This window comes from Hyperolius riggenbachi, chromosome 6, assembly GCF_040937935.1.
Source record: "Hyperolius riggenbachi isolate aHypRig1 chromosome 6, aHypRig1.pri, whole genome shotgun sequence".
In the NCBI taxonomy this organism is placed as follows: domain Eukaryota; kingdom Metazoa; phylum Chordata; class Amphibia; order Anura; family Hyperoliidae; genus Hyperolius; species Hyperolius riggenbachi.
Window position 1 is genome coordinate 199,246,186 of NC_090651.1, and position 27,991 is coordinate 199,274,176.

Sequence of the window (27,991 nt, forward strand, 5' to 3'; positions counted from 1 at the left end):
GGGCCTGCTTGAAACAATTTATATCTACAACAATAACCCTTTCCAAAACCATATTGTACTGTACAAGAGATACATTGATGATCTGGTGTTTATTTGGCGCGGTGACACATCACTTATCCCAACATTCCTCAGCTATTTAAATTCGAACAGAGCAAGGCTCTCCTTCACCTCACAATCTAACAACACATCTTTAGAATTTTTGGACCTAGTCTTATTTCATGACAAGGGAAAGATAAAAACCAAAACGCACTTCAAACAGGTGGACTCTAATGGTTATATTCATTTTAACAGCTTCCACCACAAACCATGGACTACCAATACTCCTTACAACCAATTCAAACGCATACGAAAAAACTGTACGGATATATCTGACTATGAAACACAGTCCAAAATCCTAACTGAAAAATTCAGAGAAAGAAAATACCCCAAAAAACTCATACAGAACGCTAAATTTAGAGCCAAACATCAGCAAAAATCCCTAAAAAAAAGCTGGTATCACACCCTCGAGTAATTCAGAAACTACTTTACGATTTATTACTAAATATAGTGCTCAACATACAAATATCAAAAATATTTTGACCCATAGATGGGAAATCCTACAGCAAGATCCATTCCTACAAGGATGCATCCCAAAAAAACCTATTATGACGTACCGTAGAGCCCCCAATCTCCGGAATCTTTTAGCACCAAGCAAAATTAGGACAACAACCAAAACACCATCCCTACCAATAGGCTCTTGTGCATGCAATTAAACACGCTGCCTAGCCTGCACGTTTATAAACAAAACGGATCATGTAATAGCCACAACGAACGAGATAACCTATCCAATTAAAAAACACATAGATTGTGACTCAAGATTGGTGATCTACGTAGCTACATGTCCATGCAAAAAACAATATGTAGGACGCACAAGCCAGCAACTACGAGACAGAATTGGACAACACAGACGGAACATCCAAAAGGGGCTAGCCACACATAGTCTATCGAGACATTTTGACCTAGTACATAATAGGAATATTACCGAGGTATCGTTTACAGCTCTTGAACACATCAATCCCTTAGCGACCAATGCGATCCAAACACTAAAAAACAGAGAGATGTTTTGGATCCAAACCCTGAAAACCCTGGTTCCATGGGGACTTAACGAACAACTAGAAAAAACTTTCTAAAGAGAATAGATATTCTGTCCCATCAACTCTAGTTGTATGACTCTGGTTATATAGCGGGTATATATACCATTAGTCATCCTATAACATACAACCAGAGGATAATCCATCGTTACACACCCACCTCTTACAATTTATCAACCTTGATAACTGTTATGTATACACGCACACCTCATAGGGGTTTTTTAGATGTCGCTCTCCTTTTAGAATTTCACATATATGTTCATACATGTTTTAATTTTTATAATAATTTTATTTATTCTCTTTAATTTCATGTTTTAATTTTTATAATAATTTTACTTATTCTCTTTAATCTTTAGCTTATTAACAGTTTATTAATATATTGGTATATTGATATATTAATATATTGATATTATTAGTGTATATTATTAATATGTTCATTATTGGTGATTATTATTGATTATTACTAATTATGTATTAATGCTCATCTAAAACAAATCTAATGAGCTGTCTGACCCCTAACGGGTTCAATCACAATGTGTCTTATCTATGACTTGACATATAGATGACTATATAAACATACAGTGCCCTCCGTCAGTTAAGGCAGATGTACTTTTATTGCAGAGATATTCAATTAAAACCCCGCTCTGTCTGTTTAAAGCAATGCGATTGAACTTGACCATCAGGGGGAGCAAAATATGCCATGCGCAGTTACAAGCTTTCTCTAAATGTCAACCTCATGCCCCACCTAGGAACTGCACGAACAAATTGTGACAGTTTCCATATTAATTCAGCTCCAGCACATGTGCCCCTAATTTTTATCACATGCGTCTGCACAACAATCATGTAGTCTTCCTCCACTAACTACATGATTGGCCGCCACAATACTGTCTTTCCGCTCAACAGCGGACCACATTGCCCACAACCAACATGGCGGCACCAGCGCTGTGCCCAGAGATGACGTACTTCCGCCTAAAGCCAGCAACCAATGGGCTGGCGACGGATAGCGTCATTCTCCGCATTTGGCAATCTCCGCCCACCCACACCTGCCGCTCGCATTAGGGAGGATATTTAGTAGCTGGCGTGGCGTCCATCCATAGCAGAGGCGCCACGCTGGTACAGACTATTACTGGGTAAGAACTATGTATCCCTTTTATCCCTGTGTTCCTTGTTTCTGTATTTCCCATATATGCTGAATAACGAGGGGGCACACATATCTGACCACCAGGGATATAGGTGGACAGATTATAACCCAGCATGTTATACAAACACCGATCAAAAACTCTTTTACAAATGAGTATATTTGGGTGTATGCAGATACGGAGTTATGTATATATATATATATGTGTGGCTTTAGGTTATTACACGACTACGCTGGCTAATAGGATTCCCAAAGAGGGTCCTCCCATCACTTGGTCCGTTTTTCTCGCCTTTCCTCCCTCTTTCCCTCCCCCCCCCCTTCCCTTTCCCTCCCCCACGAAAACCTAAACAACCTCATTACCAAACCCCCCCCCCCCCTTCTCAATATCCTATCCCTTTACCCAAATAATTACTTCTCATATGGGGACCTCATAAACAGCCCCATAAATATACGTTTTATCATGAGGTAAATTAGAAAATTACAAGAATGCCAAACATGGCTGATTTTTGAGTTTTGAATTTTATTATTCAGAGGTCCTCAAGACAGACTAATTCCAGGACCTTTGGCCACTGACAAACAAAAAAAAATTTTTATATGTACATTTTTACATGCAGAATTGATATGCGGACCTCTATTTCTGGTCCCATGATGAGCAATATAAATATATGTATGTTATTTTATCTTTTTAAGGTTATAAGATTTTGTTTCCCTCTTGTTTATGTTCCCTCCCCCCCCCTCCCTTATTTTGTTTCAGTTGCTCCTGATTGTATGTATTTTGCCTGAGGAAGCGGGCTTGGGTCCCGTGAAACGCGTTGCAAACTAATTGTTGTTGTTGGAGTACTAAATTGACTAAATTGATTAAATTTATATTGTTAACCATTATAGTGGTCCTTTTTTGGAGGTAGGCGGGTCCACCACTGCCACTCATACAATTTTAATTGGTTTTAATTGGTACATTTTTACTCTATTGGCGCCTCTGGTTTTTCTCATTTGTCAAAAAAATAACTTTTTTAACTTTCTGTGCTGACATTTTTCAAATAAAGTAAAATTTCCTATACATTTAAGCGCGAAAGTTATTCTGCTACATGTCTTTGATAAAAAAAAAAACAACCATTCAGTGTATATTTATTGGATTGGGTAAAAGTTATAGCGTTTACAAACTATGGTGCCAAAAGTGAATTTTCCCATTTTGGAGCATCACTGACTTTTCTGACCACCTGTCATGTATCATGAGGTGCTAAAATTCCAGGATAGTATAAATACTCCCCAAATGACCCCATTTTGGAAAGAAGACATCCTAAAGTATTCACTGAGAGGCATGGTGAGTTCATAGAAGATTTTATTTTTTGTCACAAGTTAGCGGAAAATGACACTTTGTGACAAAAAAAAATGGAAAAAAGTTTCCATCTCTTCTAACTCGCGACAAAAAAAAATGAAATCTGCCACAGACTCACTATGCTCCTCTCTGAATATCTTGAAGGGTCTACTTTCCAAAATGGGGTCATTTGTGGGGTGTGTTTACTGTCCTGGCATTTTGGGGGGTGCTAAATTGTAAGCACCCCTGTAAAGCCTAAAGGTGCTCATTGGACTTTGGGCCCCTTAGCGCAGTTAGGCTGCAAAAAAGTGCCACACATGTGGTATTGCCGTACTCAGGAGAAGTAGTATAATGTGTTTTGGGGTGTATTTTTACACATACCCATCCTGGGTGGGAGAAATATCTCTGTAAATGACAATTTTTTGATTTTTTTTTACACACAATTGTCCATTTACAGAGATATTTCTCCCACTCAGCATGGGTATGTGTAAAAATACACCCCAAAACACATTATACTACTTCTCCTGAGTACGGCAATACCACATGTGTGGCACTTTTTTGCACCCTAACTGCGCTAAAGGGCCCAAAGTCCAATGAGTACCTTTAGGATTTCACAGGTCATGTGGCGACATTTGGTTTCAAGACTACTCCTCACGGTTTAGGGCCCCTAAAATGCCAGGGCAGTATAGGAACCCCAAAAATGACCCCATTTTAGAAAGAAGACACCCCAAGGTATTCCATTAGGAGTATGGTGAGTTCATAGAAGATTTTATTTTTTGTCACAAGTAAGCGGAAATTGATTTTAATTGTCTTTTTTCACAAAGTGTCATTTTCCGCTAACTTGTGACAAAAAATAAAATCTTCTATGAACTCACCATACTCCTAACGGAATACCTTTGGGTGTCTTCTTTCTAAAATGGGGTCATTTGTGGGGTTCCTATACTGCCCTGGCATTTTAGGGGCCCTAAACCGTGAGGAGTAGTCTTGAAACCAAATGTCGCAAAATGACCTGTGAAATCCTAAAGGTACTCATTGGACTTTGGGCCCCTTAGCGCACTTAGGGCGCAAAAAAGTGCCACACATGTGGTACCGCTGTACTCAGGAGATGTAGTATAATGTGTTTTGTGGTGTATTTTTACACATACCCATGCTGGGTGGGAGAAATATCTCTGTAAATGACAATTTTTTGATTTTTTTTTACACACAATTGTCCATTTACAGAGAGATTTCTCCCACCCAGCATGGGTATGTGTAAAAATACACCCCAAAACACATTATACTACTTCTCCTGAGTACGGTGATACCACATGTGTGACACTTTTTTGCAGCCTAGGTGCGCTAAGGGGCCCAACGTCCTATTCACAGGTCATTTTGAGGCATTTGTTTTCTAGACTACGCCTCACGGTTTAGGGCCCCTAAAATGCCAGGGCAGTATAGGAACCCCACAAGTGACCCCATTTTAGAAAGAAGACACCCCAAGGTATTCCGTTAGGTGTATGGCGAGTTCATAGAAGATTTTATTTTTTGTCACAAGTTAGTGAAAAATGACACTTTGTGAAAAAACTATAAAAATAAATTTCCGCTAACTTTTGACAAAAAAATAAAATCTTCTATGAACTCATCATACATCTAACAGAATACCTTGGGGTGTCTTTTTTCTAAAAAGGGGTCACTTGTGGGGTTCCTACACTGCCCTGGCATTTTACGGGCCCAAAACCGTGAGTAGTCTGGAAACCAAATGTCTCAAAATGACTGTTCAGGGGTATAAGCATCTGCAAATTTTGATGACAGGTGGTCTATGAGGGGGCGAATTTTGTGGAACCGGTCATAAGCAGGGTGGCCTCTTAGATGACAGGTTGTATTGGGCCTGATCTGATGGATAGGAGTGCTGGGGGGGGGGTGACAGGAGGTGATTGATGGGTGTCTCAGGGGGTGGTTAGAGGGGAAAATAGATGCAATCAATGCACTGGGAAAGTGATCGGAAGGGGGTCTGAGGGTTTGGCCGAGTGATCAGGAGCCCACACGGGGCAAATTAGGGCCTGATCTGATGGGTAGGTGTGCTAGGGGGTGACAGGAGGTGATTGATGGGTGTCTCAAGGTGTGATTAGTGGGGGGAATAGATGCAAGCAATGCACTGGCGAGGTGATCAGGGCTGGGGTCTGAGGGTGTGGGCGGGTGATTGGGTGCCCTAGGGGCAGATAGGGGTCTAATCTGATGGGTAGCAGTGACAGGTGGTGACAGGGGGTGATTGATGGGTAATTAGTGGGTGTTTAGAGAAGAGAACAGATGCAATGCACTTGGGAGGTGATCTGACGTCGGATCTGCGGGCGATCTATTGGCGTGGGTGGGTGATCAGATTGCCTGCAAGGGGCAGGTTAGGGGCTGATTGATGGGTGGCAGTGACAGGGGGTGATTGATAGGTGGCAGTGACAGGGGGTGATTGATGGGTGATTGACAGGTGATCAGTGGGTTATTACAGGGAAGAACAGATGTAAATAATGCACTGGCGAATTGATAAGGGGGGGTCTGAGGGCAATCTGAGCGTGTGGGCGGGTGATTGGGTGCCCGCAAGGGGCAGATTAGGGTCTGATCTGATAGATAACAGTGACAGGTGGTGATAGGGGGTGATTGATGGGTAATTAGTGGGTGTTTAGGGTAGAGAACAGATGTAAACAATACACATGGGAGGTGATTTGACGGTCGGTTTGCGGGCGATCTAATGGTGTGGGTGGGTGATCAGACTGCCTGCAAGGGACAGGTTAGGGGCTGATTGATGGGTGGCAGTGACAGGGGGTGATTGATGGGTGATTGACAGGTGTTCAGGGGGGATAGATGCATACAGTACACAGGGGGAGGGGGTCTGGGGAGAATCTGAGGGGTGGGGGGGTGATCAGGAGTCCCCAGGGGGCAGTTTAGGGAATTTTAAAAAAAATAGCGTTGACAGATAGTGACAGGGAGTGATTGATGGGTTATTAGGGGGGTGATTGGGTGCAAACAGTGGTCTGGGGGGTGGGTCTGAGGGGTGCTGTGGGCGGGGGGGGCAGATCAGTGTGTTTAGGTGCAGACTAGGGTGGCTGCAGCCTGCCCTGGTGGTCCCTCGGATCCTGGGACCACCAGGGCAGGAGGCAGCCTGTATAATACACTTTATATACATTACAAAGTGTATTATACACTTTGTAGCGGCAATCACGGGGTTAACAGCCCGCCGGCGCTTCCGAACGGCCGGCGGGTTGTCGTCGCGGGTGGGCGGAGCCAGTTGCCGGGGGAAGCGCGCGTCATCAATGACGCGATCGCTCCCCCGGCATGCCGAAAGGACGCAACGCCCTTGGGCGTATTGCGGTCCTTTCGGCGTCCACTTTGCCGCCGCCCATTGGCTGTGGGCGGTCGGCAAGTGGTTAAACTTGTTGGGTTAGTTTGGTTTAGGAACATATGTTCCTTATCCCCAATCAGTGGACAATCACCCACCATGATGTGTGTACTAGAGATGGGCCGAACGGTTCCAGGCGAACTTTGGTGGGTCGCGTTCACAGAGAACCGGGAACTTTTTTTCAAAGTTCGGTTCGCCCCTAGACTTTAATGGCTGCCAACTTTAACGGTTAATAGCAAAGCCCCCTTACATGTTAGAAACACCAAAATTGTTGGGAATGTTAAGTGGAATAGTGGGAACAAGAGGAAATTTTTTTTTTTCAAAAAGACCTTGTACTTTTTGAGAAAATCAATTTTAAAGTTTCAAAGTAAAATGAGCCGATTCATTAAAAAAAAAGAACAGATTCATTAAAAAGAACCGGATGATTCAAGAACCGTTAATTTAGCAGAGAATGCGTCCTGAGCAGGACGTGAAGCTGCCGGCTCCGCTGCTGTCTCTCCCCACCTGCCTGCACCTGTCACCCTCACCTAGCCTGGCACCCAGTGCACCCATGGGTGCCAGGCTAGGTGAGAGTGACAGGTGAGGAGGTGGGGAGAGACAGCAGGAGCCGGCAGCTATGCGTCCAAAAGGAGGCATTCTCTGCTATGTGGGAGGCGTCGGAGATCTTCAATCAACTTAATTGAAGATCGCAACATAAGAGGATACAGTTCGTTGGATCGTTTACCGTGGATATTGGCGTGGGAAAACTTTTTTAAAGGTACAGGTAAGTATTTATGGTTAATTTAGAATAATAAAATACTTTTCTCGTGGTTGTGGTTTTATTTCATTTAACCCTTTGTGGAAATGGGTAAAGGGTACTTTGTACTCCTATACTCATTTCTCCTGGGAGGGGGGTGGGCATCTGGGGTCCCCTTCTTAAAGGGGACTCCCAGATGCCACCATGAACCCCCCCCCCTCAGGGAGTCGTCGCCCCCACTTCCTCCTGGGGCACTGGAGGTGGGGAAGAGCCCCTTGTCCATGGATTGGACAAGGGCTCCAGGGGGGGAGAGGAGGGGAAGGCTTGGCCGCCCCTCCCCCCCGGAGCCCCCCCCATACCATGGACCATGCGGGCTGGTATAGCTCAGGGTGCGAAGCCCCAGTCGGCCGGGGCTCCGCATTCTGGCTATCCCAGCCTGCATGGGGGACAAGGGGTTACAGAGGCTCGGGAAGGGGGGACCCCACGTAACTCAGCACATAAAAATAATGAAAAAAAAATATATATATACATATATATATATATATATATATATATATATTTTTTTTTCTTTTAAAGGACTTACGAGGCCACAAGTATGAAAAAAGTTAAATACCATTTCATAATCCAGATCCATGGAGGACGCCATCTGCGCTACGTTCGTTCCGCCATGGCACCCGCAGTAATACCGGCCCCGGTCGGGTCCCGACCCCTCCAAACGGGTCGGGTTCTCATTCCCCCCTCAATATGGCCGCCACAGATTGCCGCGGCTGCGCAGTCCGCATAGATGCGATTGTGGCTGCGCAGCTCTAGGTCCTCCTCCTGATGCGTCCGATGTATGCACGCATATTGATGACGCGGCAGGAGGCCCTAGAGCTGCGCAGGTGCAATCGCGTCTGTGCGGAATGCGCAGCCGCGGCAATCTGTGGCGGCCATATTGAGTGGGGAATGAGAACCCGACCTGTTCGGAGGGGTCGGGAGTCGAGACCCGACCGGGGCCGGGAGCCATGGGGGAATGAACGGGAGGGCGCGGATGGTGTCCTCCATGAATCTGGATTATGAAAAGGTATTTCACTTTTTTCACATTTGTGGCCTCGGAAGTCCTTTAAATATTGTTTCCCGCTATCTTTTTAACATATCCTGCAAATTTGGTGTTGCTAGGATGTAAGGGGCCTTTGCTATTAACTGCTAAAGTCAGCGGGTGATGATAACCAACCAGAATTATAGGGGTGCAAAAGTGCTGCCATCACCAGTTATGATCCCCCTAAGAGTTCCTACAATGCTAGAAAATTTGCCCCTGCTGAGCAATTGCCCTTTGAAAAGGTGTGAGATTTTGGAAAGTGAAATAGGGAGCCAATGAAAGCCTATGGGGGATTTTACTACTTTTGCACCCCTGTAACTCTGGTTTGCAGAGATGTAGGGACCCCATCTTTGGAATCCAAGTCTAACAATATGTCTTCTACCTGCATGAGACATTTCGTGAAATTCAGACGTTGCTAACGGCCATGGCTGCGATTTATGTACGTCAGAATCACTACCATTGAAATTGCCCAAATAAACAGGTTTTTGTGACCCTAGGATATGACCTCTTCGGCCTAGGGGCCTGAAACTCACCAGTTATGATCCCCCTAACAGTTCCTACAATGCTAGAAATTTTGCCACTGCTGAGCAATTGCCCTTTGAAAAGATTTGAGATTTTTGAAAGTGAAATAGGGAGCCTAATGGAAGCCTATGGCAGAATTTAGCACTTTTGTACCCCTATCAGAGATGGCCTTAGATTACGCGGGGCCTGGGGCGAGTGTCATATGCGGGGCCTAGAGATATATGCTGTGGATACACACGTTGTGGAAGCACACACTCTGTATAGGTTAGATAGGTAGGTGCCTCCAGTATAGGTTAGATAGGTAGATGCCCCGCAGTATAGATTAGATAGGTAGGTGCGCTGCAGTATAGATTAGATAGGTGCCTGCAGTATAGATTAGACAGGTAGGTACCCTGCAGTACAGATTAGATAGGAAGGTGCCTGCAGTATAGATTAGTTAGGTAGGTACCCCGCAGTATATATTAGATAGGTGCCTGCCGTATAGATTAGATAGATAGGTGCCCTGCAGTATAGATTAGACAGGTAGGTGCCCTGCAGTACAGATTCGATAGGTAGGTAGGTGCCCTGCAGTACAGATTAGATAGGAAGGTGCCTGCAGTATAGATTAGTTAGGTAAGTACCCTGCAGTATATATTAGATAGGTGCCAGCAGTATACATTAGGTAGGGTGGTGCCCTGCAGTACAGATTAGATAGGTGCCTGCAGTATAGATTAGATAGATAGGTGCCAGCCTGCAGTATAGATTAGATAGGTGCCAGCCTGCAGTATAGATTAGATAGGAAGGTGGCTGCAGTATAGATTAGATAGGTAGGTGCCTGCAGTATAGATTAGATAGGAAGGTGGCTGCAGTATAGACTAGATAGGTAGGTGCCTGCAGTATAGGTTAGATAGGAAGGTGGCTGCAGTATAGATTAGATAGGTGCCTGCAGTATAGATTAGATAGGTGCCTGCAGTATAGATTAGATAGGTGCCTGCAGTATAGGTTAGATAGGTGCCTGCAGTATAGATTAGATAGGTAGGTGCCTGCAGTATAGATTAGATAGGTACTGCAGTATAGGTTAGATAGGTGCCAGCCTGCAGTATAGGTTAGATAGGTGCCTGCAGTATAGGTTAGATAGGTGTCTGCAGTATAGGTTAGATAGGTGCCAGCCTGCAGTATAATTAGATAGGTGCCAGCCTGCAGTATAGGTTAGATAGGTGCCTGCAGAATAGGTTAGATAGGTGCCAGCCTGCAGTGTAGGTTAGATAGGTGCCTGCAGTATAGGTTAGATAGATGCCAGCCTGCAGTATAGATTAGATAGGTGCCAGCCTGCAGTATAGGTTAGATAGGTGCCTGCAGTATAGATTAGATAGGTAGGTGCCTGCAGTATAGATTAGATAGGTACTGCAGTATAGGTTAGATAGGTGCCAGCCTGCAGTATAGGTTAGATAGGTGCCTGCAGTATAGGTTAGATAGGTGCCAGCCTGCAGTATAGGTTAGATAGGTGTCTGCAGTATAGGTTAGATAGGTGCCAGCCTGCAGTATAATTAGATAGGTGCCAGCCTGCAGTATAGGTTAGATAGGTGCCTGCAGTATAGGTTAGATAGGTGCCAGCCTGCAGTATAGGTTATATAGGTGCCTGCAGTAAAGGTTAGATAGGTGCCAGCCTGCAGTATAGATTAGATAGGTGCCAGCCTGCAGTATAGATTAGATAGGTGCCTGCAGTATAGGTTAGATAGATGCCAGCCTGCAGTATAGGTTAGATAGGTGCCTGCAGTATAGGTTAAATAGGTGCCAGCCTGCAGTATAGATTATATAGGTGCCAGCCTGCAGTATAATTAGATAGGTGCCAGCCTGCAGTATAGGTTAGATAGGTGCCTGAAGCATAGGTTAGATAGGTGCCAGCCTGCAGTATAGATTAGATAGGTGCCAGTAGTGGTGCTCAAATACCCCATTTTAAAATTCGAGTTTGGTCGAATTCGAATAGTAAATTATTCGAGGTCAGTCGAATATTCGAGTCGAATAATTTTTACTATTCGATTCGACCTCGGACTTCGAGCTCACTATTCGAGTCGGTATTCGAGCTCATTATTCGAGCTGACTATTCGAATTGGCCTTAAATAGCTTCCAAGACTTGTTTTGAGGGTGAATGATGCAAGAAACATCTTTTTTTCCATGTAACAACAGCAAGTGATTATGTGGGGATGTTCCTTTAAAAAAAAATGGTGGAAAGAGAAGTTGTGTCCAGAATTTTGTTCAGTACTGTATATACTTCTTCTTCTTCTTCTTCTTTATCTTCTATATCTTCTTCTTCTTCTTCTATATCTTCTTCTATATCTTCTTCTTCTATATCTTCTTCTATATCTTCTTCTTCTTCTTCTATATTGTCTTCTTCTTCTTCATCTTCTTCTTCTTCATCTTCTTCATCTTCTTCATCATCATCTTCTTCTTCTTCATCTTCTTCTTCTTCATCTTCTTCTTCTTCATCTTCTTCATCTTCTTCTTCATCTTCTTCATCTTCTTCTTCTTCATCTTCTTCTTCTTCTTCATCTTCTTCTTCTTCTTCATCTTCTTCTTCTTCTTCTTCTTCATCTTCTTCTTCTTCTTCTTCTTCTTCTTCATCTTCTTCATCTTCTTCTTCTTCATCTTCATCTTCTTCTTCATCTTCTTCATCTTCTTCATCTTCTTCATCTTCTTCATCTTCTTCATCTTCTTCTTCTCCTTCTTCTCCTTCTTCTTCATCTTCTTCTTCTTCTTCTCCTTCTTCTTCTTCTCCTTCTTTTTCTATATCGTCTTCTTCTTCTTCACTTATTTCTCTTTTCAATTTTTTTTTAAAGAAATGCAGCTATTTTTGAGCGTAACAAATAGCTGGTGGCGCACGCATGTTGGAAGCGCCATTGTATGTGCTCCCTGGCAGTGGAAACACACAGACAGCAGGAGGTAAATTCAGCAGCAGGAGGAGGAGGATGAGTGTGTGGCAGCAGGCAGTCAATGAGGCAGGCAGTGTGACATAATAGCCCTGGTACCTAGCAGTGATACCAGGGCTGTAAATAAACACAGCAGGCAGGAGGTCCCAGACAGCGGTCGTGCAGCCCACATCGTGTCCAATACACAACTGGGACAACACAGTTTTCAACCCGGGCACCTCTGAAAAATTAAACCTTTTTTTTTTTAATGGTTTTGTAGCTTTGGTTTTACAACCAATTACACAGATATATAGCTATTGTTTGACGTAATAGCTGGTGGCAGAGTGGCAGCAGAAGGTAATTCTGTGTACCCTGGCAGTGGGAAACACAGACCGACAGCAGCAGCAGCAGGAGGAATGGAGGAGTAATGTGAGCAGCTATTGTTTGACGTAATAGCTGGTGGCAGAGTGGCAGCAGAATGTAATTCTGTGTACCCTGGCAGTGGGAAACACAGACAGACAGCAGCAGGAGGAATGGAGGAGTAGTGTGAGTGTGGCAGCAGGCAGGCAGCGTGACATAATAGCCCTGGTACCTAGCGGGTGATACCAGGGCTGTAAATAAACACAGCAGGCAGGAGGTCCCAGACAGCGGTCGTGCAGCCCACACCGTGTCCAGTACACAACTGGGACAACACAGTTTTCAACCCGGGCACCTCTGAAAAATTAAACCTTTTTTTTTTAATGGTTTTGTAGTTTTGGTTTTACAACCAATTACACAGATATATAGCTATTGTTTGACGTAATAGCTGGTGGCAGAGTGGCAGCAGAAGGTAATTCTGTGTACCCTGGCAGTGGGAAACACAGACTGACAGCAGCAGCAGCAGCAGGAGGAATGGAGGAGTAGTGTGAGTGTGGCAGCAGGCAGGCAGCGTGACATAATAGCCCTGGTACCTAGCGGGTGATACCAGGGCTGTAAATAAACACAACAGGAGGTCCCAGACAGCGGTCGTGCAGCCCACATCGTGTCCAATACACAACTGGGACAACACAGTTTTCAACCCGGGCACCTCTGAAAAATTAAACCTTTTTTTTTTTAATGGTTTTGTAGTTTTGGTTTTACAACCAATTACACAGATATATAGCTATTGTTTGACGTAATAGCTGGTGGCAGAGTGGCAGCAGAAGGTAATTCTGTGTACCCTGGCAGTGGGAAACACAGACAGACAGCAGCAGCAGCAGGAGGAATGGAGGAGTAGTTTGAGTGTGGCAGCAGGCAGGCAGCGTGACATAATAGCCCTGGTACCTAGCGGGAGATACCAGGGCTGTAAATAAACACAGCAGGCAGGAGGTCCCAGACAGCGGTCGTGCAGCCCACATCGTGTCCAATACACAACTGGGACAACACAGTTTTCAACCCGGGCACCTCTGAAAAATTAAACCTTTTTTTTTTTTAATGGTTTTGTAGTTTTGGTTTTACAACCAATTACACAGATATATAGCTATTGTTTGACGTAATAGCTGGTGGCAGAGTGGCAGCAGAAGGTAATTCTGTGTACCCTGGCAGTGGGAAACACAGACAGACAGCAGCAGCAGCAGGAGGAATGGAGGAGTAGTGTGAGTGTGGCAGCAGGCAGGCAGCGTGACATAATAGCCCTGGTACCTAGCGGGTGATACCAGGGCTGTAAATAAACACAACAGGAGGTCCCAGACAGCGGTCGTGCAGCCAACATCGTGTCCAATACACAACTGGGACAACACAGTTTTCAACCCGGGCACCTCTGAAAAATTAAACCTTTTTTTTTTTTAATGGTTTTGTAGTTTTGGTTTTACAACCAATTACACAGATATATAGCTATTGTTTGACGTAATAGCTGGTGGCAGAGTGGCAGCAGAAGGTAATTCTGTGTACCCTGGCAGTGGGAAACACAGACCGACAGCAGCAGCAGCAGCAGGAGGAATGGAGGAGTAGTGTGAGTGTGGCAGCAGGCAGGCAGCGTGACATAATAGCCCTGGTACCTAGCGGGTAATACCAGGGCTGTAAATAAACAGCAGGCAGGAGGTCCCAGACAGCGGTCGTGCAGCCCACATCGTGTCCAATACACAACTGGGACAACACAGTTTTCAACCCGGGCACCTCTGAAAATGTAAACCTTTTTTTTTTTTAAATGGTTTTGTAGTTTTGGTTTTACAACCAATTACACAGATATATAGCTATTGTTTGACGTAATAGCTGGTGGCAGAGTGGCAGCAGAAGGTAATTCTGTGTACCCTGGCAGTGGGAAACACAGACAGACAGCAGCAGCAGCAGGAGGAATGGAGGAGTAGTGTGAGTGTGGCAGCAGGCAGGCAGCGTGACATAATAGCCCTGATACCTAGCGGGAGATACCAGGGCTGTAAATAAACACAGCAGGCAGGAGGTCCCAGACAGCGGTCGTGCAGCCCACATCGTGTCCAATACACAACTGGGACAACACAGTTTTCAACCCGGGCACCTCTGAAAAATTAAACCTTTTTTTTTTTAATGGTTTTGTAGTTTTGGTTTTACAACCAATTACACAGATATATAGCTATTGTTTGACGTAATAGCTGGTGGCAGAGTAGCAGCAGAAGGTAATTCTGTGTACCCTGGCAGTGGGAAACACAGACAGACAGCAGAAGGGCAGTACACAGCAGCCCACTGTAGGTGTAAAATGTGTGGCTGCAGGTGACGTAATAGTCAAAGTGAACCAGGCTGGCTTAGTGAGCAGGAGCCAGGAGGTGGTAAAGGGTGGTAAGGCACATTAACGATGGTTCTAAGTTCCGGCAGCCAGTTCATGTCCCCCTCTCGCCGACAACAGGGGCCAGGAACTCGCCTTCCACCCACGCCTGGTTCATCTTGAGAAACGTCAGTCTGTCCACAGACTTGTGAGACAGACGTGAGCGTTTCTCGGTGACCACTCCACCAGCTGCACTGAAGCAGCGCTCGGACAGCACGCTGGAAGGGGGGCAGGACAGCACTTCCAGGGCGTACTGCGCCAGCTCGCTCCAGATCTCCAGGCGCTTGACCCAATACTCCATGGGATCAACAGGGGCATCGCTGTCAAGCCCGCTGTAGGACCCCATGTAGTCAGCCACAATGCGGGTCAGGCGCTGGCTGTGACCGGAGGAGGATGCTGCTGCATGCACCTCCTCTCTAGTCACTGCTGCCGGAGCCTCTACAGTCCTGTAGAGCTCGTGGCTGAGAGACAGCAGGTCTGTGGGGCGCTTGCTGCTGGATGCAGGCACCTGCTGCTGCCTCTGTGCTGGCTGGACAGTGGGGGTGAAAGGCTGGGGAAAGGCTTCCTCCAAGCGCTCAACAAGGGCCTGCTGCAAGCTCCTTATTTGTTGCGCTGGGTCTCCTCCTGCAGGCGGCAGGAACTGGCTCAACTTCCCCTTGAGGCGCGGGTCCAACATCATGCTGATCCAGATGTCCTCCCTCTGCTTCATCTGGATCACCCTGGGGTCCCTGCGCAGGCACGTCAGCATGTACACTGCCATTGGGAAGAGGCGGGCCACGTCTGCTTGCACATCGGCGGCAGTGCTGTCCTCATCCTCCTCCTCTGCCGCCTCATCCTCTCTCCACCCCCGCACCAACTCAGCTGCGCTGTGCTGATCCCCCTCATCAGCAGCAAGGTCAGGGACCTCCACCAAGTCCTCCTCCTCCTCCCCCTCAGAGGTGGACTGTGCAGCTGCTTGCCGCTCCTGCTGGTCCAAGGCTGCCGCTCCCTGTTCCAGCAAAGCATCGAGGGCCCTGTTCAGCAGACAAACCAGGGGCACCCACTCGCAGACCATAGCATGGTCCCTGCTCACCATGTTAGTGGCCTGCAGAAAGAGAGCCAGCACTAAGCACACCTGCTGCATGTGCCTCCAGTCATCATCGGGGACGATGGACGGGATGTTGCTGGTCTTGTCCCTTCTCTGAGCGGCGGAAACAGTGGCCAGGGCAAGGTACTGGTTGACAGCGTGCTTCTGTTCAACCAGACGCTCGAACATCGCCAGGGTGGAGTTCCAGCGAGTCGGAACGTCAAGGATCAGCCGATGGCGTGGCAGCTCCAGCTTCTTTTGCACGTCTTCCAGGCTCGCACAGGCTGCAGCCGAGCGCCGGAAGTGACGCACAACGTTCCTTGCCGTTTCCAGCAGTTCGCCCATCCCCTGGTAGGTGCGCAAGAACTTCTGCACCACCAGGTTCAGCACGTGGGCAAGACAGGGGATGTGGGTCAGGTTTCCCCTGTCTATTGCGGCAACCAGATTGGCCCCATTGTCGGCCACCACCTCTCCGACTCTGAGGCCTCTGGGGGTCAGCCAAATCCTCTCCTGCTCCTGGAGTTTGGCCAACACATGGGTTGCCGTCAGCTTGGTCTTCCCAAGGCTGACCAAGTGCAGCAGCGCTTGGCAGTGGCGGGCCTTCACGCTGCTGCTGAGGCGGGGGGTTTGGCCAGGTGTGCCGGAGGATGGCAGAGGATCGGAGGAACCTGCTGCAGTTCCCCCGACCCTGCGGGGTGGCACCACCCACTGTGTTGCTGCTGCTGCTGTGCCCGCTGCTGCTCTCCCATCCTCACCCCCTTCCACCAAGCTGACCCAGTGGACAGTGAAGGACAGGTAGCGGCCTGTCCCGAAGCGGCTGCTCCAGGAGTCCATGGTGACGTGGACCCTTTCACCAACCGCGTGCTCCAGCCCTCGCTCCACATTGGCCATCACAAAGCGGTGCAGTGCAGGAATGGCCATGCGGGCGAAGAAGTGTCTGCTGGGGAGCTGCCAGTCTGGGGCTGCACAAGCAAGCAGCGCACGCATGTCGCTCCCCTCCTGCACGAGCGTGTACGGCAGGAGTTGGGAGCACATGGCCCGTGCCAGCAAGCCGTTCAGCTGCCGCACGCGACGGCTGCTGGGAGGCAGAGCCCTAACCACCCCCTGGAAGGACTCGCTCAAAAGGCTCTGGCGTGGCCTTTTGCTGGCACGGGAATTAGCGGACACAGCAGAGGAGGCCACTGAGGACTGGCTGCCAGAACAGGCCTCAGTGTCGGCGGCAGGAGTAGCAGAGGGGGGAGGAGCAGTGCGTTTCCGCACTCCTGCTGGTGCTGCTGGAGGAGCAGGAGGGCGGGTGGCTGCTGTTGCTGCTGCTGCTGAAGGCTGTGCAGTGATGGGTGTGGTGCCACTGCCAGCACCAGATGCCTTCAGCCTCTGGAACTCCTCATGCTGGTGGAAATGTTTCGCAGCAAGGTGGTTGATGAGCGAGCTGGTGCTGAACTTTAAGGGGTCTGCACCTCTGCTCAACTTCCGCTGACAGTGGTTGCAAGTGGCGTACTTGCTGTACACTGTGGGCATGGTGAAAAAGCGCCAGATTGGTGACAAAAACAACCCCCTACGGCATGGAACCGCTGCTGCCTGTCTCCCTGTGGTGGGGGGGGGGGGGGGGGCTTGGGTGCGGCTGGTGGTGGTACTGGCAGATGCTGCTGCTGCTGCTGCTGCTGAGCCTGAGACACCAGCAGGCTGGGGGACCTGCCTACTGCTGCCAATGCTTGCAATGATGCGCCTCCTTGCAAGGCCCACAAGCGCATCCTCCTCCTCCTCCTCAGAGCTGCTGATGACGACATCCCCTGGAGCTGGTGGCACCCAGTCTCTGTCTGTCACCGTGTCATCATCATCCTCCCCCTCCTGAAACATGTCCTGCTGGGATGATGACCCCCCAAACTCCTCTCCTGATGCATGGATGGGCTGCTTGACTGTCGCCACAGTCTTGCTTTCCAATCCCTCCTCCCCCAAAGTGCCCATCAGCATCTCCTCCTCAAGATCGCCAACAACAGCAGACAATTTACTCATGATGCCTGGGGTCAAAAGACTGCTGAATGACAGGTCGGCGAGTGACGGTGAACTGGCCTCCTCCCCAGGCCCTGCTGGGCGGCTGCTGCGAACAGGGGTGGTGGTGGTGGTGAGGGTGGAGGCCTCGGATGCAGAGCTGATGGCGGGCTGCTCATCCTCCGTCATCAGTTGCACCACAGTGTCTGCATCCTTTTCCTCAATGGGACGTTTCCGACCCGGCTGGAGGAAAATCGGAGCAGGTGCTACACGCTGCTGCTGCTGTGTCTCTGCAGCGTAAGTTGCAGATGCTCCTGCTGGGCGGCGCCCAAGGCGTCCACGGCCAGTGGCTATAGAAGGAATGTTAGCCACTGACGCTGCTGCTGCTGCTGCGGAACTGTGCATGGTGGCGCGGCCGCGGCTTGCCACAATGCTGCTCCCTCTCCTCCTGATTCCCTTGCTGCCCTTCCCCTTGCCCAAACCGCGCTGGCTGCCACTTCCAGACATCTTAGATGTTTTGGGCGTAAACACAAAAGTTTTTTAAAAGGGTGGGTGAAAAGTGGGGTACTTTAATGGAGTGGGTTGGTGGGCGAGGTGACTGAGTGAGTGTCTAGTACAGTAAGTAAGTAGTAACAGTCAGGAAGTACAACTAGAAGTTACAATAATCAGTAGTAATCACAAGAAAATAGAGTGTGTGTACACTACAGACAGTGAGTGCACGCACGCGCAAACACGCGCAGGAGCTAGCCTATGAACAGTGACTGAGTGAGTGTCTAGTACAGTAAGTAAGTAGTAACTGTCAGGAAGTACAACTAGACGTTAAAATAATCAGTAGTAATAATCACAAGGAAATAGAGTGTGTGTACACAGACAGTGAGTGAGTGCACGCACACGCAGGAGCTAGCCTATGAACAGTGACTGAGTGTCCCTACTAGTACAGTAAGTAGTAACAGTAAGTACAACTAGAAATTACAATAATCAATCAGTAATCAGAAGGAAAAAGAGTGTGTGTACAGTACACAGACAGTGAGTGCACGCACACGCAGGAGCTAGCCTATGAACAGTGACAGTGAGTGTCCTAGTACAGTTACAGTATATAACTATTCAGAAGGAAATAGAGTGTGTGTACAGTACACAGACAGTGAGTGCACGCACACGCAGGAGCTAGTAGCCTATGAACAGTGACAGTGAGTGTCCTAGTACAGTTAAAGTATATAACTATTCAGAAGGAAATAGAGTGTGTGTGTACAGTACACAGACAGTGAGTGCACGCACACGCAGGAGCTAGTAGCCTATGAACAGTGACAGTGAGTGTCCTAGTACAGTTACAGTATATAACTATTCAGAAGGAAATAGAGTGTGTGTGTACAGTACACAGACAGTGAGTGCACGCACACGCAGGAGCTAGTAGCCTATGAACAGTGACAGTGAGTGTCCTAGTACAGTTACAGTATATAACTATTCAGAAGGAAATAGAGTGTGTGTACAGTACACAGACAGTGAGTGCACACACACGCAGGAGCTAGTAGCCTATGAACAGTGACAGTGAGTGTCCTAGTACAGTTACAGTATATAACTATTCAGAAGGAAATAGAGTGTGTGTACACTACAGTACACAGACAGTGAGTGCACGCACACGCAGGAGCTAGTAGCCTATGAACAGTGACAGTGAGTGTCCTAGTACGGTTACAGTATATAACTATTTAGAAGGAAATAGAGTGTGTGTACAGTACACAGACAGTGAGTGCACGCACACGCAGGAGCTAGTAGCCTATGAACAGTGACAGTGAGTGTCCTAGTACAGTTACAGTATATAACTATTCAGAAGGAAATAGAGTGTGTGTACACTACAGTACACAGACAGTGAGTGCACGCACACGCAGGAGCTAGTAGCCTATGAACAGTGACAGTGAGTGTCCTAGTACAGTTACAGTATATAACTATTCAGAAGGAAATAGAGTGTGTGTACAGTACACTACAGTACACAGACAGTGAGTACACGCACACGCAGGAGCTAGTAGCCTATGAACAGTGACAGTGAGTGTCCTAGTACAGTTACAGTATATAACTATTCAGAAGGAAATAGAGTGTGTGTGTACAGTACACAGACAGTGAGTGCACGCACACGCAGGAGCTAGTAGCCTATGAACAGTGACAGTGAGTGTCCTAGTACAGTTACAGTATATAACTATTCAGAAGGAAATAGAGTGTGTGTACAGTACACAGACAGTGAGTGCACGCACACGCAGGAGCTAGTAGCCTATGAACAGTGACAGTGAGTGTCCTAGTACAGTTACAGTATATAACTATTCAGAAGGAAATAGAGTGTGTGTACAGTACACTACAGTACACAGACAGTGAGTGCACGCACACGCAGGAGCTAGTAGCCTATGAACAGTGACAGTGAGTGTCCTAGTACAGTTACAGTATATAACTATTCAGAAGGAAATAGAGTGTGTGTGTACAGTACACAGACAGTGAGTGCACGCACACGCAGGAGCTAGTAGCCTATGAACAGTGACAGTGAGTGTCCTAGTACAGTTACAGTATATAACTATTCAGAAGGAAATAGAGTGTGTGTACAGTACACAGACAGTGAGTGCACGCACACGCAGGAGCTAGTAGCCTATGAACAGTGACAGTGAGTGTCCTAGTACAGTTACAGTATATAACTATTCAGAAGGAAATAGAGTGTGTGTACAGTACACTACAGTACACAGACAGTGAGTGCACGCACACGCTGGAGCTAGTAGCCTATGAACAGTGACAGTGAGTGTCCTAGTACAGTTACAGTATATAACTATTCAGAAGGAAATAGAGTGTGTGTACAGTACACAGACAGTGAGTGCACGCACACGCAGGAGCTAGTAGCCTATGAACAGTGACAGTGAGTGTCCTAGTACAGTTACAGTATATAACTATTCAGAAGGAAATAAAGTGTGTGTACAGTACACAGACAGTGAGTGCACGCACACGCAGGAGCTAGTAGCCTATGAACAGTGACAGTGAGTGTCCTAGTACAGTTACAGTATATAACTATTCAGAAGGAAATAGAGTGTGTGTACAGTACACAGACAGTGAGTGCACGGACACGCAGGAGCTAGCCTATGAACAGTGACAGTGAGTGTCCTAGTACAGTTACAGTATATAACTACAATACAAAATACAATCAATCAGTAGTAAAGGACAGCAGAAATACTGGTATAGATGAGAAATAAACAGAGGACAGGAGAGAACAGCTGCCCACACAGGCAGGCCCTGAGGCCTAAAGCTGTAAGCCTGCAGCAGCTGTCTCTCTCTATGTAACACAAAAGCTACTAACTAAAATACAATGTCTATCTAACTAACAACAATATAGGTGTATATAGGAGGTGTATGTGAGCAAAAACGCTAGGTAAATGACCACAATAAAGCTCTTGCTAAGCCAACGCACAAAGGAGCAGATCTCTCTCTGTGCAAAGTCAGGCAAGGACGGAGAAACGGAACATGGCGGCCGCTATTTATAGGGTAGGGGCTGGCCAGGGTCCCCCTCTGTGATTGGCTGCCGTCAGAGGGCCTGGGAGCCCTCTGATTGGCTCTAAGGACATCAATCTGGGCTATGACGCTATTCGAGCTCGGTATTCGAGCTCGAATAGCGCTGTTAGCTCGAATAGCGCGAATAGTGAATGGGCTATTCGAGATCACTCGAATAGCCCATTCGAATAGCTCCAGCTATTCAGAGCTCGAATACCGAGCTCGAATAGCTGAAAAAGAGCTCGAATATTCGAGCTACTCGAATATTCGAGCTCTGCTGAGCACCACTGGGTGCCAGCCTGCTGTATAGATTAGATAGGTGCCAGCCTGCTGTATAGATTAGATAGGTGCCAGCCTGCAGTATAGATTAGATAGGTGCCTGCAGTATAGATTATATAGGTAGATGCCCTGCAGTGTAGATTAGATAGGTAGATGCCCTGCAGTATAGATTAGGTAGGTGCCCCGCAGTACAGGTTAGATAGCAAGGTGGCTGCAGTGCTGGGGAGAGCGGGCATAGTTGTTAAAAGTCACGTGTCTCCGATGCTCTCACAGCTACCATCTATTTCCTCTCCCAGCATCTGTGTATTGGTAACAGTGCCCCCCTGTGGTGACATGCGGTCATGTCATCATAGTGGGTGCTGTTAACAATACACAGATGCTTGGAGAGGAAATAGATGGTAGCTATGAGCATCGGAGACACGTGAGTTTTAACAACTATGCTGCTCTACCCAGCACTGCAGAGGGTGCGGGGCCTCCTCAGACGCAGGGCCTGGGGCGATTGCCCCACTTGCCACCCCCAAAGGCCGGCTCTGACCCCTATAATTCTGGTTGGTTATCATCATCACCCGCCGACTTTAGCAGTTAATAGCAAAGGCCCCTTACATCCTAGCAACACCAAATTTGCAGGATATGTTAAAAAGATAGCGGGAAACAATATTTAAAGGACTTCCGAGGCCACAAATGTGAAAAAAGTGAAATACCTTTTCATAATCCAGATCCATGGAGGACGCCATCCGCGCCCTCCCGTTTATTCCCCCATGGCTCCCGCAGTAATACTGGCCCCGGTCGGGTCCCGACCCCTCCGAACAGGTTGGGTTCTCATTCCCCACTCAATATGGCCGCCACAGATTGCCGCGGCTGCGCAGTCCGCACAGACACGATTGCACCTGCGCAGCTCTAGGGCCTCCTCCTGTCGCGTCATCAATATGCGTGCATACATCGGACGCATCAGGAGGAGGACCTAGAGCTGCGCAGCCGCAATCGCATCTATGCGGACTGCGCAGCCGCGGCAATCTGTGGCGGCCATATTGAGGGGGGAATGAGAACCCGACCCGTTTGGAGGGGTCGGGACCCGACCGGGGCCGGTATTACTGCGGGTGCCATGGCGGAATGAACGGGGGGGCGCAGATGGCGTCCTCCATGGATCTGGATTATGAAGTGGTCCTTTAAAAAATATATATACATATATATATATATATGTGTGTATATATATATATATATATATATATATATTTATTATTTTTATGTGCTGAGTGTGGGAAATAAATGAAAAAAAAATGACGTGGGGTCCCCCCTCCCGAGCCTCTGTAACCCCTTGTCCCCCATGCAGGCTGGGATAGCCAGAATGCGGAGCCCCTGAGCTATACCAGCCCGCATGGTCCATGGTATGGGGGGCTCCAGGGGGGAAGGGGCCGCCAAGCCTTCCCCTTCCCCCCCCCCCCCCCCCGGAGCCCTTGTCCAATCCATGGACAAGGGGCTCTTCCCCACCTCCGGTGCCCCAGGAGGAGGTGGGGGCGACGACTCCATGGGGGGGGTCATGGTGGCTGGCATCTGGGAGTCCCCTTTAAGAAGGGGACGCCAGATGCCCACCCCCTCCCATGAGAAATGAGTATAGAGGTACAAAGTACCCCTTACCCATTTCCACAAAGGGTTAAAGGAAATAAAAACACAACCACGAAAAAAGTCCTTTAATTTTCTTAATTAACCAGAAATACCTACCTGTACCTTTAAAAAAAAATTCCCACGGCAATATCCTCGGTAAATGATCCAACGAACTGTATCCTCTTATGTTGCGATCTTCTATCAAGTTGATTGAAGATCTCCGAAGCCCCCCACCCACATAGCAGAGAATGCGTCCAAAAGTCCTTTTGGACGCATAGCTGCTAGCTCCCGCTGTCTCTCCCCACCTGCCTGCCTGCACCTGTCAACCCCCACCTAGGCTGGCACCCAGTGCACTGGGTGCCAGCCTAGTTGGGGGTTGACAGGTGCAGGCAGGTGGGGAGAGACAGCAGCGGGAGCCAGCAGCTTCACGTCCTTCCGAGGACGCATTCTCTGCTATACTAACGGCTCCTGAATGAGCCGGATATTTTTAATGAATCGGTTCTTTTTTTATGAATCGACTCTTTTTTTTTTACTTTAAAATCGATTTTCTCAAAAACTATAAGGTCCTTTTGAAAAAAAATGTTTTCCTCTTGTTCCCACTGTTCTTCTTAACATTCCCAGTAATTTCAGTGTTGCTAGCTTTTAAAGGGGCTTTGCAATTAACCATTAAAGTCGGCGGGGGTACATTTTCCCACGGTCAGAAGGAGAATTTACTATGAAACTTTAAAATTGATTTTCTCAAAAACTATAAGGTCTTTTTGAAAAAAAAATTTTCCTCTTATTCCCACTGTTCTCCTTAACATTTTCTGCAAGTTTGGGGTTTCTAGCTTTAAAAGCGGCTTTGCTATTAACTGCTAAAGTCGGCGGGCACTTAATTTTCCCACGGTCAGAAGGAGTTACTTTAAAATTGATTTTCTCAAAAACTATAAGGTATTTTTGAAAAAAAAAATTCCCCTCTTGTAGTCACTGAAATATCTCAGGTGTTAGACACCTTGAAACATCTTTTCCATCACTTTTGTGGCCAGCATAATTTTTTCTATTTTTCAAAGTTCGCCTCCCCATTGAAGTCTATTGCGGTTCGCGAACTTTTCCGCGAACCGAACCTTCCGCGGAAGTCCGCGAACCCGGTTCGCGAACCTAAAATCAGAGGTTCGGCCCATCACTAGTGTGTACACGCGCAATGAGCGCACACAGACAGGACAAGGATCTACGCCCCCCTGGGAGCTCAGGTGAGACTTTAAGGGACGTAGATCCTCATCCCATGGGAGGAAAAGTGGTTAAGCCACCAGTGAGCAAGAAAATATTCTGAATAATTTTGACAGTACTTTTTCACCTACTTTTTGGCACCTTTTCAATTGCAAAGTGCTAAAAATTATTTTAAAGAGAAGATGAAAATGTTCTCCTAGGAGAAAAAATGAATTGGATCAGGCCCATTGTGGTTATTCCTGAACATTGCTCCTTATGATTTTAGCCAATGAAAGGTTGAATTCCTACACTTTAAATTGAAAATATCAGTTGATTTGGATGGCAAATATGATTTGAACTAAGCGACGGAGCAGTATATTTGTACAGCACTGAGCAGTACAAAACCAAGCCTAGGTATGAAATAGATTATCATCTCATGTCTGTAAGATATCAGAAGATGAACTATCACAGTATGTTAGATAAGCCAAAAGAAAAATACTAAAATCAAAACAAAATTTTGAACAGTATACCATAAATGATAAAAGTTTAGGTATTACCTCTTCTCCAGGGGATTCCTTATCCTGGATAGGATCAAAAGTTGTCTGGTCACCAGTAGTCACAGATAAACGATCACTGTTGGCCTCTAAGATTTGCTCACTAGTGGTGCTATTTGTCTTGTCCATTTCAGTTAAATGGTCACTAGCATCTTCAATACCAGGCTGCCCACTCGCCTCCACTGTGTGCTCACCGTTATCTTCTACAATAGGCTGTCCAGTGGCCTCTAATGTTTGGTTGCTGGTGTCCTCTATGACATCACCTTTCTCATTTATCTGCTCATCTGGTTGTTCGGTGACCTCCACTGCATGGTCACTGCTGTTTTCTATAACATCGTCTCCAGAGGTCTGACTTATCTGCTCATCTGAGTCTCCCATAACAGTGTGTTCAGTGGTCTCATTTGTATGCATAATGGTATCCTCTATAACATGCTCTCCAGTAGCCTGCTCATTTGTGTCCTCTACATCAGGGTTTCCAGTAGTTTCAGCAGTTTGGTCAATTGTGTATTCTACCACAGATTGTTTAGTCATCTTAGTCAATGTTTCTTCAGGTTCTTCAGTTTGCTCCTGAGACAAGTCTGGATTTTGTGTTTGGGAATCCAGTTCCAGGTAAGTATCAGGTGCTTCCTCAAAGACTGGAGGCTCCACAGTTTCAGGTTCAAGAGTTTCAGGAAGCATCTTGTCATCATTATCTTCACTTTGTGCTACATCACCTGCCTCTACCTCATTTTTAGTCACTGCATCATCCACATTTTCCTCCTTCTCTACAGGTGCCTCCTCCTGGATACCTTCTGTCTGCATTCTGTCCAGCTTTTCTTGTTGGGTTGTATCTGGACTGAATTCTTCCTCTCCAGCACTGCTAGCAGGAACATCAGTTATGTTTGTCATCATTCCATTTGACATTTCAGGAGGACCATAAAGCTGTGGTTCTAGATGTTCATTAGAATCCAAACCTGTGCGGTCAGTCTCCTGCTCTTCACCATGAAAGACAGCACCTTCGTCGGAGGTCACATCTGAAGCTAAAAGTTCTGGAAGAATTGATCTGGAGATAAAATCAAATAAACATTCTGAATTTAAGATACAGATGATGACTATGGTCATAATATGCTGCAAAACTAGAGATGGAAGAGTGGTGGGGTTTAGTACTACTCTTGATGAACTGGCACTGGGGTCCCAAAAAAAATGACTCAACTGAGGTTGATTTTCTACAGCTAGAGGACAGGAGAGGACACTGAAGAATCTAACTGATCCAGCAAACTCAGACTGGATTTTTAAAGTGTTTGATAAAAGTTTGCATCCCTCACCTGGATCATATCATAACAACGTGAGAACTGCTGAAAGGTCAGTAAAATAATGCATGTACTGTTGCAGTCACATGATCATTCACACAGCAGGCACTTACCTTTACTAAATCCAGGATAGCTTCGATGTACAAATAAAGTTTTCAAAGTTAATGTGGACTCTCATTCCTGACCGAAGCCAAGCAAACACTAATTTTCTAACTTTTCAGCAGCCCTTCTATGCTGTGCTAAAATCCAGGGTTTACTGGATTACATACATTTTCTATTGTTCTCCTCTGGTGTGCAGCACAAAAACCCCAACAAAGTTCTTTGATTATTCCATGACTGTAAACTTATGTACTGGAGACTAACGCTAAACAATTAAATATAAAACTAAACAAAAAATTTAATGATACAGTAAAGTATATTGTATCATAATCCCCTATGGAATAAGGCAATGGAGGATCCAAAAAGAATAACACAGTGAGACTTGGCTACGCCAAAATAGTCACACATTGACACACATGAGTCTCAGAACAGCGAAACACTGACCCTTGATTATCCCAGCAAGAACCACAACGCTTTGGCAATTGGTTCTCCAAGAACAATGGCTCATTAGTACTTTGTGGTCCCAAAACCATAATACATGTAGTGGCGGCTTCAGCTTCAAGTTTTTTGGGGGCACAAATGGGGTACAATGGCTGGCTGCCAAGCCCATTTGGGTGATCAACATCCATGTTTGTATGGTGAGCTTTAGACATTTTTTGCCTAACTCAGGTGATCCCCCCCCCCCCCCTAAAGACCAGGGATTTTTGTGTTAAATAGGCCACTGCAGCTTTAAGGCCAAGCTGCAGGGCCGCACGACACAGCACACAAGTGATTCCCTTCCCCCCTTTTCTCCCTACCAACAGTGCTGTCTGTTGGTGGGGTCTGATCACCCCCAGGTTTGTTTGTTGATTTTTTATAAATATTTATTGTTTTTTTTTTTAATTAATATGTGTATTTTTTAATATATTTTACCACCCACCCCCCCTCCCACCCCCGGCCAGCCTATCACAGCGGAACGCTCTTGTGGGACACAGGGGGACAGCCGTGTCACACGGCTGTCCCCAGTACAGCTCTGCTGTAGATCGCATCGCTGTACGGGTGCAAAGACGGCGATTTCGCCATCTAACAGTCTCCTGAGACTGAAGGCGGGAGACTGCAAACTGCTACCCCAGGACTTTGCGCTGATCGGCGTTAGGTGGTCCTGGGGCTGCCGCTGCGGCCATGCCCATCGGCGTGACGCGGTCGGCAAGCAGTTAAGGCTAACTAGTTCAGCAATGATAGGAACCAAATGTAAATATCACAAGCAGAATTCAGAGGCTTTTGAGCAGAGCAGATTGTCCAAATGATGGTGCTATTATTGAAGAAAAGTTACATACAGATATACTTGGCTAGTTTGCTGGCTTGCTTTAATCCTTACTTTCTAGCAAGCTGTTCCTGTGTGGACGGATCACAGACAAATCATTTCAGCCCCAGCCTGTGTCTCATAACTCTACAAGCAAGTGGAGGTGGAAGAGGCAGAAAGGAAAGAAACACTGGGGGCTTGATTCTT

The 27,991-nt window shown here is 46.9% G+C and overlaps 1 protein-coding gene across 2 annotated transcripts in view; it reads right to left on the reverse strand.

Moving 5' to 3' along the window:
* SPA17 (sperm autoantigenic protein 17) overlaps positions 1-27,991 on the reverse strand; it is a 654,098-nt gene that overhangs the window by 304,326 nt on the left and 321,781 nt on the right. For both annotated transcript variants that reach the window (XM_068240291.1, XM_068240289.1), the window contains one exon: positions 25,118-26,156. In XM_068240291.1, the coding sequence (XP_068096392.1) occupies positions 25,118-26,156 (1,039 nt within the window). The remainder of the gene's footprint in view (positions 1-25,117; positions 26,157-27,991) is intronic.